General features: G+C 34.4%; 2 protein-coding genes across 2 annotated transcripts in view; one reads left to right on the top strand and one right to left on the bottom strand.

Annotated features, from left to right (window-relative positions):
• The window catches only part of LOC117108607 (urocanate hydratase-like), a 15204-nt gene extending 1477 nt beyond the window's left edge, over positions 1-13727 (bottom strand). The window contains exons 1-16 of the mRNA XM_033250685.1: positions 13360-13727; positions 12902-13032; positions 11309-11402; positions 10654-10713; positions 9835-9963; positions 9143-9204; positions 8467-8533; positions 7092-7273; positions 5996-6046; positions 5500-5562; positions 3814-3993; positions 3395-3492; positions 3011-3086; positions 2105-2226; positions 964-1058; positions 95-293 (exon numbers count right to left, since the gene is read on the bottom strand). Coding sequence (XP_033106576.1) covers positions 95-293; positions 964-1058; positions 2105-2226; positions 3011-3086; positions 3395-3492; positions 3814-3993; positions 5500-5562; positions 5996-6046; positions 7092-7273; positions 8467-8533; positions 9143-9204; positions 9835-9963; positions 10654-10713; positions 11309-11402; positions 12902-13032; positions 13360-13488 — 1738 coding nt within the window. The 5' untranslated portion in view covers positions 13489-13727. The remainder of the gene's footprint in view (positions 1-94; positions 294-963; positions 1059-2104; positions 2227-3010; positions 3087-3394; positions 3493-3813; positions 3994-5499; positions 5563-5995; positions 6047-7091; positions 7274-8466; positions 8534-9142; positions 9205-9834; positions 9964-10653; positions 10714-11308; positions 11403-12901; positions 13033-13359) is intronic.
• A 154-nt stretch (positions 13728-13881) lies between these two features.
• Positions 13882-16521, top strand: part of LOC117108608 (histidine ammonia-lyase-like) — a 28660-nt gene continuing 26020 nt past the window's right edge. Inside the window, exons 1-2 of the mRNA XM_033250686.1 lie at positions 13882-14268; positions 16087-16141. Of these exons, the coding sequence (XP_033106577.1) occupies positions 14031-14268; positions 16087-16141 (293 nt within the window). The 5' untranslated portion in view covers positions 13882-14030. The remainder of the gene's footprint in view (positions 14269-16086; positions 16142-16521) is intronic.

Genomic DNA, 16521 nt, shown 5'->3' on the forward strand with positions numbered 1-16521 from the left:
CAGCTAAAAAGTAAACGTAAGTAAACAGCCAGAAATAGAACCATATATATATATATATATCCTTGACATACAGCTATCTACATACAACCCTTACCTGCACAATATGCTGATCCATCATAAATGTTAGAGGTCTCCCTGAAAGGACTGTCAGTACCGCTGACATCATGGTGGTCACGGCTCAGCACTACCGGTGCTTTTAGCCGACCAATTTTCACCGCATGATTGAAAGCTGTAGCGATAGCCACACGGCCTTCCTGGTCTGAGTAGAGAATGCGTGCTTGAGAACCAACGACCTAAATTGAAATCACTTGTGCTGAATCTCAAATTTTTCTGTATTTACTGTATTTTACTTTATAAAACATAAAAAGGTAGGATCCATAGAATAAGATTGTAAAATATAATGACAACATAGAACTGTAAGTCAAATGCAATTGTTCATTTTGGAAACATTCAAGACTAAAATGTTAACCACATAATGCTGTAGACAACATGTAAGTTTTAATGTTGGATTATCTGCAAACTTGGTCAAAGCATATATTCTTTTACTTCACTATTTCAATGAGGTAAAGCCAAATGTTCTGTTCTACAATCAAACATATATAACTAGTTGTAGTTTTATTTTTAGTTTCTTCACACAATCAATAGTGGAAATTCTTCTATTCAGTTTAAGTTCTTCTATTTTAGTTGCAGTGGGTGTGAACTTTGAACATACTGCAGTGGGCCCATTCCACGGTGTAACCACAGACATAATGCACTATTAAGAAGAATGAACTCTTTTCTCATTCTATTCTATTTAATAATAGGATGTGTAGTTTTTGTGAGTGAAATGTAGTGTTTGATGCATTGTTCTAGTTAAATGCTGCCAAAAATACAATTTATGATGAAAGAATGTATAATAATAATAATTTATGAACTGTTATACCATAGAAAAAATAGAATTATTTTCTCTATAGTTATACCTACCAGTTTATGTTTCCCAGCTTCAGTAATCCAGCGAATGTTATCCTCATATTGTTGTTTTGTCTTCTCAGGCACGGAATCAGCAGAGGTCTGAGTCTCTAAATTGATACAATACACAGCAAATTAAAAGTTGAAATCAATTATCAATCATAATCAATCAATCAATAAAACTGTTCCTGAGAAATTAGTTTTCTCAGGAACAGAATTAACAACATCTGAGACCAGTAAATGATATAATCCACAACAAATCAAAAGTTGAAATCAAACAATCATCAATCAATCAATCATCAATCAATCAATCATCAATCAATCAATCAATCAATCAATCATCAATCAATCATCAATCAATCATCAATCAATCAATCAATCATCAATTAATCAATCAATCATCAATCAATCAAATCTAGTTAATCATTTAATACAATTTGCCTTCCAATTCGAGACCATCTTTGGGACCTGAAAATTTGGGGTGGTCTCGGGGTTGGTCTCCAATTAGAGGGCTAGATTTGTGTTAAAAAGTTGAAGATTGTTATTTGGGTCTTTGGAAGAGTGGTCTCGAATTAGAGGGGTCTCGGAATTAGAGAGGTCTTGAATTGGAAGGTGCACTGTAGTTATATTTTGTACATTCATATTAGTCCTACTATATGAACACCTTGCAATAAAGTTACAAAGGCACAGTAATACTTTATGCTTTTTGGGAGAGTCAAGTGGCCGAGCGGTAAGACAGGGGCACCGCCAACTACAGCCTTAACATTTGTGCTGGTACCAGCCCCTTCTCGCCCAGGATTCAGTTGGTAGAACCAAGTCTCTCAGGTAAGGACTTAGAATGGAGGTCCAGTGTACACATCTGGTTCGTGCCCACTGCATCTGTTAGAAGCCTAGATGTTACCCCGATGTGATGGTTCATTTCAGCCCGTCATTATGGAATGTTGTAAACATGTAGCTACTACAAGTGCCTCTTTACGGCTGCTAGGTAGTCATGAACCATGCCCATACGCAATTCTACACAATGACACTGCGAATTATGGGTTATTCTCCTACATTTACCTTTTTTTTATTCATGGAAAAAAGCATAAAAACACATGGTTATACTAACTGTATACCTTAAACATCATACTCCATACTACAAACAAATTAAACTTACCTCCTTTATTCATAAGTTCCTTTATAACATCCGTAGCAATTTGATCAGTTGTTTCCAGGTCAGCGGGGTCACCAGATGTACATACCCAGCGAAAAGGACCAAATCCAAGAGAGAAAATATCACTATGGAAACAAGAAAATATGTACCAGGATACTAAGTGAGACTGAATATCTTGTAATATTAAATTGAACATTTCTTCATATTCTCATATTTTTCTGATGCAAATCATAATGTAAAGAGTCAAGCAAGATCATGTAGAGTCAATCAAGAATACATGTATATTAGACCTGTCAAGGGTCTCGTACTGGCTTGCTTGAGATTTCTTCTGGATTTGCTTGAGATTGGGCATTTTTGGAAAATTATGCATGAGATCACAAACTTTTAAGGAAAAATACAGTCAAGCGTTGATATAACATACAAAATTTTGATTTGTAGTGGACATAGGCCCGCTTTTTTGGTAGAGTTGCATCACTATCTTCACCGCCTTCGATGTCAGACATTTTGCAAGCAGCATTATGTAAGCTTGTCACTGATTGGCTCACTTAGACATAAATTACTCTACTCAGCGAGAAGCGGCGTCGAATACTGTGACAATCACTAAGGGATCGCTAGTGCCGATTGTCATGTTTGTACATGTTGTATGCTTATTTTGAGAAATAGCACGTTAAAAAATATATAATTTGAAGAAATTCTGGAATGTGTGAGAATATATAAGCTTCGCGTGACTCCCGCGATATCCGTGAGACTTGACACGTCTGGTATATTCTATCTGTATAATTTTTCAATTTTTCTCAAGATGAGAACATATCATATATTGATATTCATAGGGTGACACCACAGCCTCTGTTGGTTAAGGCATCTAAACATGCATACATACAATCAGTTAAAAACATCAAAATAATTTACCCCATAATGTCCTGAACATAGGATGCATATCGAAAGACTGTTCCTGTTGGGTCTCCCTCTTTAGAAACATCAGCTCCTGGTATTAGAATTTTTAAAATTAATTAAAATAAACTATTCTTTATTATTGAAGAGTGGTATAATAAAATAAGTTAAATTGACCAATAGAATGTTAAGCCCTGTGAAAACTATCAAATGTAATTTGACAAAAACATGCAACATGCCTAAATATGGTCATTGTAACATCACCACATGACCATATATAGGCACATCATGACTATATATGGGCATATATGGGCTTTATAGAGGACAAATTGATACTTAAGACACATGCTATGGAAATTAAGTAAAAATAAAAACAATAATTGACATAGATAAATACATTACCTGCTCTTCTTGCTTCCAAGAGGAATGCATTCCCGTAGTCCCAGAAATACATGCCCACGGCTGCAAGCTTATTAATGGCAGCAACGTGCCTCTTCAAGCTGATAGATGAGATGACAGTGCATGGCAATATTGAGCAATAAAGAATATGTGACAATAATGATAATAATAATAATGGCATGTTTTATAGGGATGCAAGGCACTCATTAATAATAATAATGATTATCAAAGGTGTGATGTTTTTTTTTCCTGGTTAATGATCAATTCACTGCCTGTCATGTTTGTGTGTACAGTATGTGTAAATATCTGTGAAAATAGTTTTCAACTAAATATGCAAGTCACAGTGATTATATTTACAATTCAAATCAAGAATTATTTGCGATCAAAAAACCCACATATATAAAACATGAAGTATTACAGACCTTTCCTGGACAAGAGACTTAAATCTTTTTGGGTCATTGGCCATGACCTCATTGGCTTCGTCAAAGGTCAGTTGGACAGGATAGTAGCCTCCGTTGAATGGATTGTGACAAGATGTTTGATCTGAACCGAGGTCTACCAGCAGCTCGCCAGTTTTTTCATATTCTTCGACACATCGTTCCCTTGACGTAGATAAAACATTACATTTTATGACGCCTTTTTAATCAGTATATTATCTTTATAAAGTCACCCTTCAAAGGATTTTTCTGAACCGTGACCCAGTAAAATTAGTTACTGGTAGCCATTGACTTATCCTTCATAAGATCTATTGTTACAATCAAGTATCTGTGAGGTGGATCATCACAAAATTAATCCCTTGGTATAAGATATAAAAAATATTATTGATATATTTGCAATCAGAGTGTGTAATGTAACCATTAGTAGATAAATTTATATAAAAATAATAATAACAATAATAATAATAATAATAATAATTTTGAAATAAATTAATTTGGATCCAAATATAATTTGTATGAAATTTTTCATTAGTGTTGATCCAGCAAAATAAAAAAACAATAGTACTCACACTACGTTTCGCGAACGATCCGTTCGCTTTTTCAAGTAGACTGGTAATGTTATTTCCAGTCTGGTCTGACGTCACCTCGGTGTTGTTGAGGTCGAAGTGCATCGCTGCGTCGAGGACACATTCTATCACATATCTATGATGATATCATATTGAACCACAACACTAAGAGGGGGAGGGGGTGCTCGTCGACGCAGCGATGCACTTCGACCTCAACAACACCGAGGTGACGTCAGACCAGACTGGAAATAACATCACCAGTCTACGCGAAACGTAGTGTGAGTACTATTGTATTTTTATTTTGCTGGATCAACACTAATGAAAAATTTCATACAATAATAATAATAATAATAATAATATCTAGCACTAACTCAGACTTCCGGGGAATATCTTTTGTGTTATTTTCCCCTTAACATGGTTTTTTTAATTGTTCTCTAATTTCTCCATTGTCCAAGTTCCCCTTAAGGTAGGTTTTATTAACATAATAATAATAATAATAAAAATAATAATAATGATAAAAATAATAATAAGAAATAATAATAATAATAATGGTCTAGATTGTTTGATTATTGTTAATTCATTTCAAATATTTTTATGAGCTTTGGATGTGTCGTGTTCTTAAAAATGGTTCTTATAATTACTTATTCATGTTTTAATTTTTTAACTATTTTATATATTCTTTAGTCATTGTAGATTGTATTTCCTATGCTATGACCAAATGAATTTAATTATTGGATAATAAAGTAATTTTGGATTTTGATTTTTTAAAAACTTGAATTTAGATATACGAGAATATAAGCTTATTTTGGTTTAAGCTCCTACAGTATGTTAAAAATCAGCAAACTTTAGAAAAAAATTACTCTACAGATAAACAGCTGATAATTTTTTTTTTGTTGGCTTTCCTATCAATTCTGAAAAACCGTTTGTCATGACACGTCATATATTTCATTGATCAACCATTTTCCATGACACAATTAAATATTGATATTGTATAAGTCTCAAGCAATACGATATGGTAGGAACATTATTATTAATTTTAAATAAGGTCAAAAGGTTAACATATTAATAAAAGATGAGATATTATTTGGTTTATTAACTTGCTTACCAGACGTCAACAATGTTACCATGGTAACCGATGCTGAGTGGAATCTTTTCTTTCCTTGCTTGCCTATCAAAATAGAGAGCAGAAAAATTTATATTAATTTGCATATAAGAGGATAAGAAGAATTATTTATTCTATTTTACTTTATGAAGAAATTTTAACTTATTTTTAGCAGCTTAAATTTTATCTAAATTTTATGTATGGTTTCATTGTTATTGTAATTATAATACATCTTTCCAATCATAAAAAACAGTGAGCTCCTTCACCATTGCCTTGCAAAGGTAGAGTCAAGTGAGCATGTGCAAAAACATTAATACAAAAACATCAATAGGGGGCGCTATTGTAGTCTGTTTTTAGTGTGCATGTGCAAATAATATCAATACAAGAGGTATCAATAATTGTAGTTATCTTTGGTTGATCTAGATTATCTAGCTATTAAAAGTGAAAATTAGCAGATCTTTTACCATTGATTAATCATATTGATTGATTTTTTTTTTACCTGATTCTAGCTATTAGTTGTTCAAGGTCATCAACAACCTCCATCACCCATCTGTGGAAAAAAAAATTTGAAAAAAAAATTGTTAAATAAAAAAGATTCCAGGCACACCTAAATATTTCAGAAAGCAAAGTAAAATTCACAACCTAGAAATGACTGGCCTTGGTTTGTCATCAGCTCTAGTTTTTACTGTATTACATACTGTACTTTATTATATGATAATAAAGACAATGGAAAGAATATGACAAATAAGAAAAATAACAAGGATGATGATAGTGATGATCGGGATGATATTGAAGATGAAAATATTGACAATAATGTTGAAGATGGTGATGTTAATGATGATTAAAATGATGATAATGAACAATTTTGAGAATGATGATGACGATACTAGGATGATGATGATGATGATAGGGATGATATTGAAGATGAAAAAAATGATGACAATAATGTTGTTGAAGATTGTGATCCTGATGATGATGATGATGATGGTTGTGAGAATGACGATGATAACTAGGATGATGGTGATAATAATATACTGTAGTGATCATAGAGCGTTATTTCAAAAGATCAAAGCACATTTTAATAATACGCAAAATGCGGCGAATGATGAAATTGAACTATGACAATGGTGAAAATTATTATGATAATGAGGTGATAATAATTATGATGATGATGTTGATGATGATGATATGAAGAGGAAAATGCTGATGATGATAATGAGTTTTGATAATGTGATTGCAATGATGATGGTGAAGGTGACGATTATAAATTTTAAGATAATGAAGGCTATAATGAAAACATACAGATAAAATCATCCGTAAAATATGAAGTACCGTAATACGGTAAAATGTACGGTATATTCTTGCACATAAGATGAAGCATAAAATATAAAATTACAACCGGATCTTTTTATATGCACAACATATACATTTGTTTTTAAAAATCATGTTCGTCTTTTATGTGCAGATCATCGTTGGGGGTCATCCTAAACGTCCAACATACAAAATCATCCAAAAATCTTCTCATATGCGAATCGTCTTATATGCGAATCGCCTTATACGAGAATATATTGTAGAAGTAGTAAAGCTTTACTGACCCTTGCTTGTGTCTTTTCATGACAGCTTCCTTACTGAACTCTGCAATTACTCCGACGCATCCGCTAATAACAGCTGCTTTGGCCTGGGCCCCACTCATGCCACCAAGACCAGAGGTTAAAAAAACACGCCCGCTCAGGTCACTTGATTGGAAACAACGTCGGCCAGCATTCAAAACTGTTATCTAGATTGATAATAAAAAAAAGTAACTAAAAATTTTGAAGTAGCAGGCCAGACCTCGACAAGCGCAACAGTTTATACTGTATACAGTCATCCTGTGTATGCCAAATTGAAAGTTCAAATTAATTAGAATTTAAAACTTGCATACGTATAATATTGAATAATAAATGCATCACATGTGTCTCTGTGAAATAGATGATGATAATGCATCATCATCCTCAATATCATCAATATGAAAGGCAGTGTTTCGCATGGCTGTGAGTAAATTGGGGGGGGGGGGGGGGGGGGAAGAGGGGGGGGGGAGAAAGGAGGGGGGGCCCCACGAATCTGCCCAGATGTATCATTTAAATAATCATTCTGTCAAGTCCAGTAAACCAAATGCTGCAAGTATTGCCATATGTAACAGAATATTTTAACGCATAATATTAAATACTCTTATGTCTTTAACTATAAATAAAGACCTTTGCAAATGAAAGTCAAATTACTTTTTAAACAAAGATGATTATAATTTTGTTTATAATGTTAAAGCATGTACGATAGGCATACTGGTAAAGAATATAGTAAAAAATGATTTATACAATACATGCTAAAATCTGATGATTGTAGACACTTCCTTTTTGTCACGTAGTGACTTATTTTAAAATGGTCAGTTTATAATTTTTATTTTACATTATTTAATGAACATATATGCTTTTGTATTATTATTTTTTTACAATATTTTAATAGGCATAAATAGGAACTCAAAATATGCCAATAATGGTAAGACATTTAAAAGAATGGTGCTACGATATATTTCTTCCAGAGTTGTGCACGTGTCTGGACTGTAAATTAGCACAAACATTTTGTCCTTACTCAAATTAGTATACTATCATAATGATAATGATGACGATGATGAACATGTCGATAAAGATGATGATGACGATAATAAAAATCATGAAGATGATGGTGGTTAACAGTAACAATGGTGATAATGGTGATAATAATAATAATAATAATAATAATAATAATAAAATATTTTTTGGTATTCATAAAGTACTGTCCACTTAACATCCTCTTTATTTTAATAATGAGTTTTTTCCAATTCTGTATACACTAAGTTTGCTTTTGTAAAATGTAAATAATGTGAATGTACTGTAAGCAAACAGGCAAGTGTTAGGCTTGGATCTGTAGAGGCAATGTGGTTAAAGAGCTACTCACTGTGGTACCATGCACTATCCCTTGAGGGCCTATGTAGCAGTAGCTACCTGCAGTCATCTGCCCATACCTAAGAAAAAGAAAAACAACAAAATACTGTAAATACCAAACCTATGTATGCTATGTGTCACCCTGAATGCCCTCAACCAGAAGGTATAAGACATGATAAAAATTGAAGCCAGGCTCTGGACGAAATTTCTCTTTTTTCAAATATTGAAAAATCTGTATTTCATTAACCATTTCAAGTTTTTCATGCCAACATGCCAAAAAACTGTTTTTCTCAGAAGCCTGGCTTTTATTGTTATACATCATTGAAAAGAAAAATTATTTTGCAATGAGTTTGATAATAAAACTAGAAATAAAATGAAAAAAAGGAATTAAGTTACAGCAAGATGCCATTTTACAAGGCGATGTAAGTTGTTGGTTAATGTTAGTGTAGTGAAATACTCAATGTAGAGGTATTACACAGTACAATTCAATGCACTTGATTTGATAATAACCTCCAACAAAGAGGTATATGGTAAAAAAAAAAGGCACACAACAAAACAATAAAAATGAAAAGAGAGAAAAAGAAACTCAGTGAAACAATAACACAGTAATAAAAGATGATAATGATGATGTTAATGATGATGGTTACAATCAAGATGGTAAACTGCTAAATTTAAATGAAAGCACTTACATCGTCACTCCAAGCGCAAATAATCTGTTGTACATTTCTCTAGTAGAATAATTTGGAATCATCTAAAAATAATAGTACAATAAATCTACAATAAACATTGTATAAATTAATATACAGTTTATGTGGTGTAATTGAGTGCTGGTAACATGACAATTTTTGGATATTCAAAATACTGTTTACCCTCAAATTTGAGACCACTTTTGGGACCTGAAAATTTGTGATGGTCTTGGGTTTAGTCTTCACTTAGAGAGTTAGCTTTGTGTTCAAATATTGAAGATCGTTATTAGGTTATTTGAAAAAGTGGTCTCGAATTAGAGGGGTCTCGGAATTAGAGTGGTCTTGAATTGGAAAGTGCACTACATACACACATTTTTTAATTGGCTACAGATTGTTTTGTAACTGTCAACCATACTATTGATTGAAAAATTAATAAATTGCCATAAAAAAACTGAAATCAAGAACACCTATAAATGCTGGCATTATAACTGGGGTCAATTTCACAGCACTGGTAACTATTGCCTTGTCAGCAAGATATTTTTTTGCTAATTCTTCAGATGGAAAGACAATCTAGTTAGTCAACTTTGACAAGATAAGAAAAGATACAAAACCCGGAAAAGGTTTGTACGAGTCTTTACAATGACATAACTTGATTGATCCTCATAATTACAATCATACAAAAGAGAGTAACTGACCATTCCATTTGTGATTACCAATCTTGGTGCTTCAGAATGGCTGGGAAAGAGGCCTTGGGGATGTCCAGAGTTCATCACCAATGTCTGCTCCTCTGTCATCTCAGACAAGTAGTTCATGATGATCCAGAACTAAAAGAGAGGAAGGAAATGCAATGAAATATTAAATATAAATAAAATATCATTTGTGGTAAAGACAAGCCAAACCAGTCACTCATCACAAAAATCAATTTTTAGTTATTAAAATACAGGGTTCAAGGTTGAAATGAGAGCTATAAAATGGTAAAAGAATCATTTAAATCCAACATTTCGTTACAGCTGTTTAAAGAACAATATTTGAGAAATCAGCCTTCAAAGTTTTGGGCATTTCTTAGGCAGAAACCATCACCAAATCGTAAAAAAACTTAGTTTGATGTGTGTATAAATATATATATTTATATAGGCTACATATATATACCAGGATTTGTGACAAGTGACTGCTTTGGCTTGTCTTTGCCACATTTCAAGGGTTGTTAAATGAATGAAAGCAAAAATAAACATACATTAATTCAGACAAATTCTTATATAACATTCATTGAATTATCTTACAATATTAGTTTATTGTTTAGTCTCAATGAGTTTTTTCATTAACATTTATTTGAGTACTGTATTTAATTGAGTAGTGACATAATCAAATTATCATAAATTTAACATCATAATCACCAATTCAACACTTTTATAATCAAATCACCATCATAATCACCAAGTCATTATTATCATCACCACGCGACACATGCAGCATCCATCACTTATTATAACAAGTTAGACAATTGCATTTTATACCTGAGCCCAATTTGAAAACACCTGTCCATTTCCACCATAAGTAACCAATTCTTCAGGAAACTACAAAATATAATATTTTACATTCAAATGCTGGTGAATGGTATACCAATACTTACTTAGCTTTACAGTTTTTTCATAATCTTCCTGGTAATTAATTAATATGATATTTAAAAATATACAGCCAACCAAAAATCTTGAAAAATAACCTAAAATAAAATTTTTTTTGCTCATTGAAAAAGAATCATAATATGACACAAATCAAAACATAAAATCAGTTTTCAAATAACGTACAGAACATCTGTAAGCAATATATTATAAAGTGTCTCAATATGCCAATAAAACCATAAACAAAGGCCAGCGAAGCAAGAGGGAAGCGGTTATGACCCAAAATGCCATCCAGTGTCACTTCTGGGAGATCTGACTAAATGAGTTTTCTAAACACATCTAAGTTTATGCTTCTGCGTATGGTGATACCCATCATCACTGATTTCCGACAACTGATGAATAGAATAGTAAAAACGTGCAAATATTATGAATTTGCAGAAGATGGGTCAACTTTCAGGAGATTTGTGCATGCTTGAGAGCGTCTCGATTTCCGGGGCAATCCTGCGACTTGTCGCAGACTTGGAAGACTTGGGGTTGTGAGAGAACATACCTGTGCAACTCTGTGATCAAGATTGTTCATAATCATCAACATGATGGCTGCAGCTTGCTTTGTCTTGCATGGGTAGTCATCAATTGGATAAGCTCTGAGAAGTAGAATATTCATTACTCAACTAGTAAGACAAGACTTTTTTAATACTGTACAGTACCTTCTTCAGCTAACCCATCGCCCGCCAAAAATGATGATTTTGAATAAAATTAAAATAAAATTTTTGGCCAATCACTACATCCGTTACCCTGTTGCAATGAAAAATATGGAACTTCTTTATTATTATAATTACACCTGCTACTGCCTTGAAGTCCACAGTGCAATTCCCATAACTGCTCTCCTTGTGTTTCAGCTGGAGGACTGAAATGCAAGTTACGATAGTGCACCGTCTTTTGGATGAGACGTTTAAGCCGTTGGTCCCATGTTTATGGCCCGTGTGCACTATTCAGAAAAGAGTAGGGGATTGTCTCCCAGTGTACTGCCCAATCACCACCAGAAGAAACCCACTGGAAATAAATCATCTTCAGATTTTTGTGGGTTGTCCCAGGTGTTTACATCACATAATTCCATCCATCATCCATTTCTAAAACACAGTGAGAATCAGTGAAGAAATTTAACCAGGGACAAAATAATCTAAAAGGACCTGGATGGTTTTTTTTTTAGTCATTATGAAAAAAAACCCTGCTGTGACAAAGACTGAACCTGAAACCTGGGGTTGGAAAGCAAACATCTTAACCACCATTCTACAAACTCCTCTCTCTTCTGGTTTCATAGAGCATTTAAAGCCCTGTCCAGACTATCACATTTTATTTGACAAAAACATGTGACATATGGCTAAATATGGCTATGATGACATCACATCATGGCCATATATAGGCACATCATGACTTTATATGGGCATACAACAGTTTCTTGTCACAGAAAATTTGATAGTGTGGACAAAGCTTAAAGCTTTGTTGACATTATCATGTTTTATGTGACAAATACTTGTGATTTGAAATTCTTGATAGTGTGGACAGAGCTTTAGTTTTACTGACATGACAAATATAGTGACTTGCCCATATATGGTGTGATATGGCATCATCATGCCCATATATGGTGTGATATGGCATCATTATGCCCAAATATGGTGTGATATGGCATTCATGCCCATATATGGTGTTATATGCCTGGATTGTAAACACCAAGATAGCCCACGAAATTATAGAAGAAGACTTATTTTCAGTGGGGTCCTTCTGGTGGTGATTGGACAGCAAACTGGAAGACAATCCCCTACTCTTTTCCAAAGAGTTTACTGCGTTCTTTAACATGCACATGGGCCATAAATGCATATGGGATCAACGGCTTAAACGTCTCATCCAAAAGACGGTGTGCTATTGTAACTTGTATTTCAGCCCTCTAGCTGAAACACAAGGAGAGGCAGCGATGGGAATTGAAGCGTGGACCTAGAGATGTCCACGGTTCAGTGCACACACAGTGGCTACCACCAGATTAGCCGACTGAGCTAAGCTGCCTCTCTCCTGCCATCACCATAATAATATGGGTAAATCACACATATTTGTCAATGAAAACTTGAACTTGACAGTCATGTCTTACCTCATTTCAATTTCTGGTTTAAAGCGGTACATATAGATGTGTCCATATTTCACAAGCTCTTGAGCAAATTCAGGTGCCAAAAATTCATGTAGACTGGTTGGAAAGTAGCGGAGAGCATTTGTAAGTGCTTTCTTTTTGGTTGAAAAAAGTAAATGTTATTTAAATAATTTATTTACTAGGCCTAAATAAAAATAGTATTCAAACATTCTTTATTATATTAAACCATCATATTAATTTATTTAATAATATTTAGTTTTCATACAAAAGGCAATAAATTTACTATTTTAAAAAGGCATTCAGCTAGAGTTGATTGATTGCATTTTTTATTTATTGTTTTGTCCTGCCATGCTTTAATTGGCCTAGGCAGGACGAATAGTCCTCGTGGCCTGGTTGGTCATGCTGGGTGCCGCTGCCTAAAACAAGTAGGCTAGGCAGGCCTAGCCTAGGCTTTATCCTACCTTCTGTTCATTTGTATTCAGCTCGTGTGTCCTTGTGGGTGCATGGGCTATTAATGGGTCCCTGCTTCGATACGCTGGGAGTGGACTTACAGGTAAGCCACCACAAATATCTCTCAAAGTCCCAGACATACCTTCAACTTCGCCACACACTTCTGACGTCGTGTATGATCGATGCGTACGTCTAGTCAGATCTGTGTTTGTTGATTTCGCTGCTGTCGACGATAAAATGGTGACTTTGATTGGTCAGTCTTGCCAGAGCACTGAAGACGTCATAAAATCGACTTTCTAGATGTATGTATTAAATACGATTGTAAAAGTAAGCTATAGAGCACGTTCTCCAAAAAATTCCACAATGTGATTTCTGGCGGGAATTGTCAACTGAACCCCCGACTTTTTCACATGACCTTGTTTGGCAACACGATTTAGCTAAAAACCTTTTTTTTCCGCGCTATCGTGGGTGAATGATTTATGAATGAATATCAGTGGACCAATCAAATTGCTCTATTGTAGACACACCTTTTACACAGCCAAAAGGAAAACAATAGTGTACGGACCCGACATCTGTAAACAACCGAACAACTGGTTATCACCGGAATTCATCCACAACGGAACGCAGGAGGAGTTTGTAAATTGTGGATCTGAACACACGAAACAACATTACAACAAGTAATATGAAAGTCAACGTGAGAATTCGTGGGGAATGGCTGTTAATTCCTTGTCGAAATAACAAAAATAATAACACGATCGATTGGTTGTGTCAGGAAGCACTGCGTAGATACATCAAGCAGTGCGATTACTCGGGAGATGATGACCACGTTGTTGAAATGCGGAAGACTCAAGGAGGAAGCCTTCTCTTCCCGTACGATGCAATTGAGGATGTCTTAGATGAAAACGATTTTGTTTATGCCGGTAAATATCAAGTTTTTATGTTTTTATGTAATGTCACATCTTGTGTAGGTCCATCAAAATAGGCTTTTAGGGTCTAGACTAGTAGACCTATTTTTTTTAAGGAATTTTAAGATATCAAACTGTATAGACTATATACACTAAATCAAATTTGTCTAGGCCTATCCTTAAGTATAATGTGTAAGTACGCCCTCATTCATTATCACAAAAATGCTGTATGTGAGATGTTAAACTGGCTGATTATCTGTTAAAATTTTCTTCGTACCTTTATATTTTGATCAGACTCTACCGACACGTAGTCTAAAAATTCAATCCACGCAGGTTGCGTTCAATTGTGTTTTGGCGTAGGTGGTGGCAATTTTTATTTTTCAGAAGACGTTGACATCCATAATTACATGGTTCGGTTTGATAAACACTAAAAACAGCATTTTCCTTCCTTTTGCTTAATTAGACAATCGACTCTACTTTTGTTTACACTGTGATTAATTCCGTCCTGTATAATTAATGGCAACAAAAATTATTTACGACGTGTTTGAGCATGGCGATCAAATATATTGCTATAGGCTATGTATATAGTGGTAAAGGTAGGAGAATAACCCATAACTCGCAGGATAATTGTGCTGAATTGCATTTCGCCGTGATCCCTGACTACCTTGCGCCATAAAGAGGTGCTTATAATAGCTTCATGTTCACATCATTCCACAACGACAGGGGCTGGAATGAACCGTAGTATCGGGGAAACCCCCTATTCATCCGAAAAATTATGCAATGGCCAGGTTCTTTAAAGTGCACAGGAGCCAGATATGTACACTGGAACTCCACTTTAAGTCCTTATCTGAGAAGATTTGTTCTACCAGTCGAACCCCAGATGAGGAGTGGCTCAAACTGATGTTAAGGTTGTAGTTAGCAGCAGCTCTGCCTTTACCGCTCAGCCTCTTGACTCATCCACTTGAATAAACAATCACGATATCTGGTGTAGGCCAAGTGGCTACAAAGTCCTTCCTAGAAAGACAAGGTTTATTTTAATTGGATATTTTACCTTGGTATGCATACTGTATTTAACCTTGTGACAGTCCAGCAGAGTCCTTAATTGGCTTCCACATGATTTTATAGGCAATTCAGGGACACAGCCAGAGGGTTGGGGGGGGGGGTGTCATTAAATTTTTCCTACACCCAACTGGGTGCCCTTGACAGCCCCTGGCCCTCAGTCTAAGTTGCTTGCTTGGCTCACAATTGATCCCCCCTCTCTTGCATTCCATCCTGACTGCCCCCCTGTAAGCAAGACAAGAACAGTAAATATACAATTATATCCAATTCCTTTGACACTGCATCTGTGAGATATGGTTGATTTGCAAGGCAACTTTATACTTGGTTTTAGTGAATGTGCTTCCCACCAATAAAGATGGTTTAAAATCAACATAAAAATTATTTTATGGCCTGGTTATTTCTTCCTTACAATTATCATGTCCGCCTGTCCATACTGCAAAACTATATCAAGCCTAAGCCTACTTCAGTTCCCTGTTAAGCATAAACCATCTGGTGAAGTACATTCACTCACAAATCGAAATACTTTTCCTTTTAATTTATTACAAATAAAATAAGGTAATACTTAAAATGTCCCAAATATAATAAATAAATAAATAAATAAATCATATCAACCCAGACTTATTTTAACAGCAACAATAAGCCTACAGTACAGCTATCACAATTACGTCTATAGTTCCATATGGAATAAACTGGTTGTATCCTTTGTTTACCTCTGTGCTTTATCAAGAAAATTGTGGCTGGATTTAAATGCAATCACATTTTATTTTTATACAGTGCTTAAGAGTGACCTGAAAAAAAATGTTAGTGTGGAGGAAACCACCATGAATGGGTAAGAAACATCTTGTTATTTTTTTTTACCAAAGAATCTTGCAGTTGCAGTAGGCCATGAATAGTGCATAATAAATTATAGCATATAGTTTACAAACAAATGTGGCAAAGACAAGATAAACCAGTCACTGGTCGCAAAAACGATTTTGCCTTATTAATACAGAGTTAAAGAGTAAAATAAGAGCTATAAAATGGTAAAAAATTATTCAAATCCTACATTTCCTTATAAAGGTACAAGTGTTTAAACATACAGCTGCTTAAAGGACAATATATGAGAAATCAGCCTTCAAAGTTTATGATTTCAGGCATTTCTCATGCAGAAACTATCATGAAATCTTTAAAAAGTGTTGTTTTAACATTAAAAATGGGAAAAATAACAGC

The sequence above is a fragment of the Anneissia japonica genome, unplaced genomic scaffold (assembly GCF_011630105.1).
Source record: "Anneissia japonica isolate Jap-2015-1 unplaced genomic scaffold, ASM1163010v1 scaffold287727_len1644234_cov201, whole genome shotgun sequence".
In the NCBI taxonomy this organism is placed as follows: Eukaryota; Metazoa; Echinodermata; class Crinoidea; order Comatulida; family Comatulidae; genus Anneissia; species Anneissia japonica.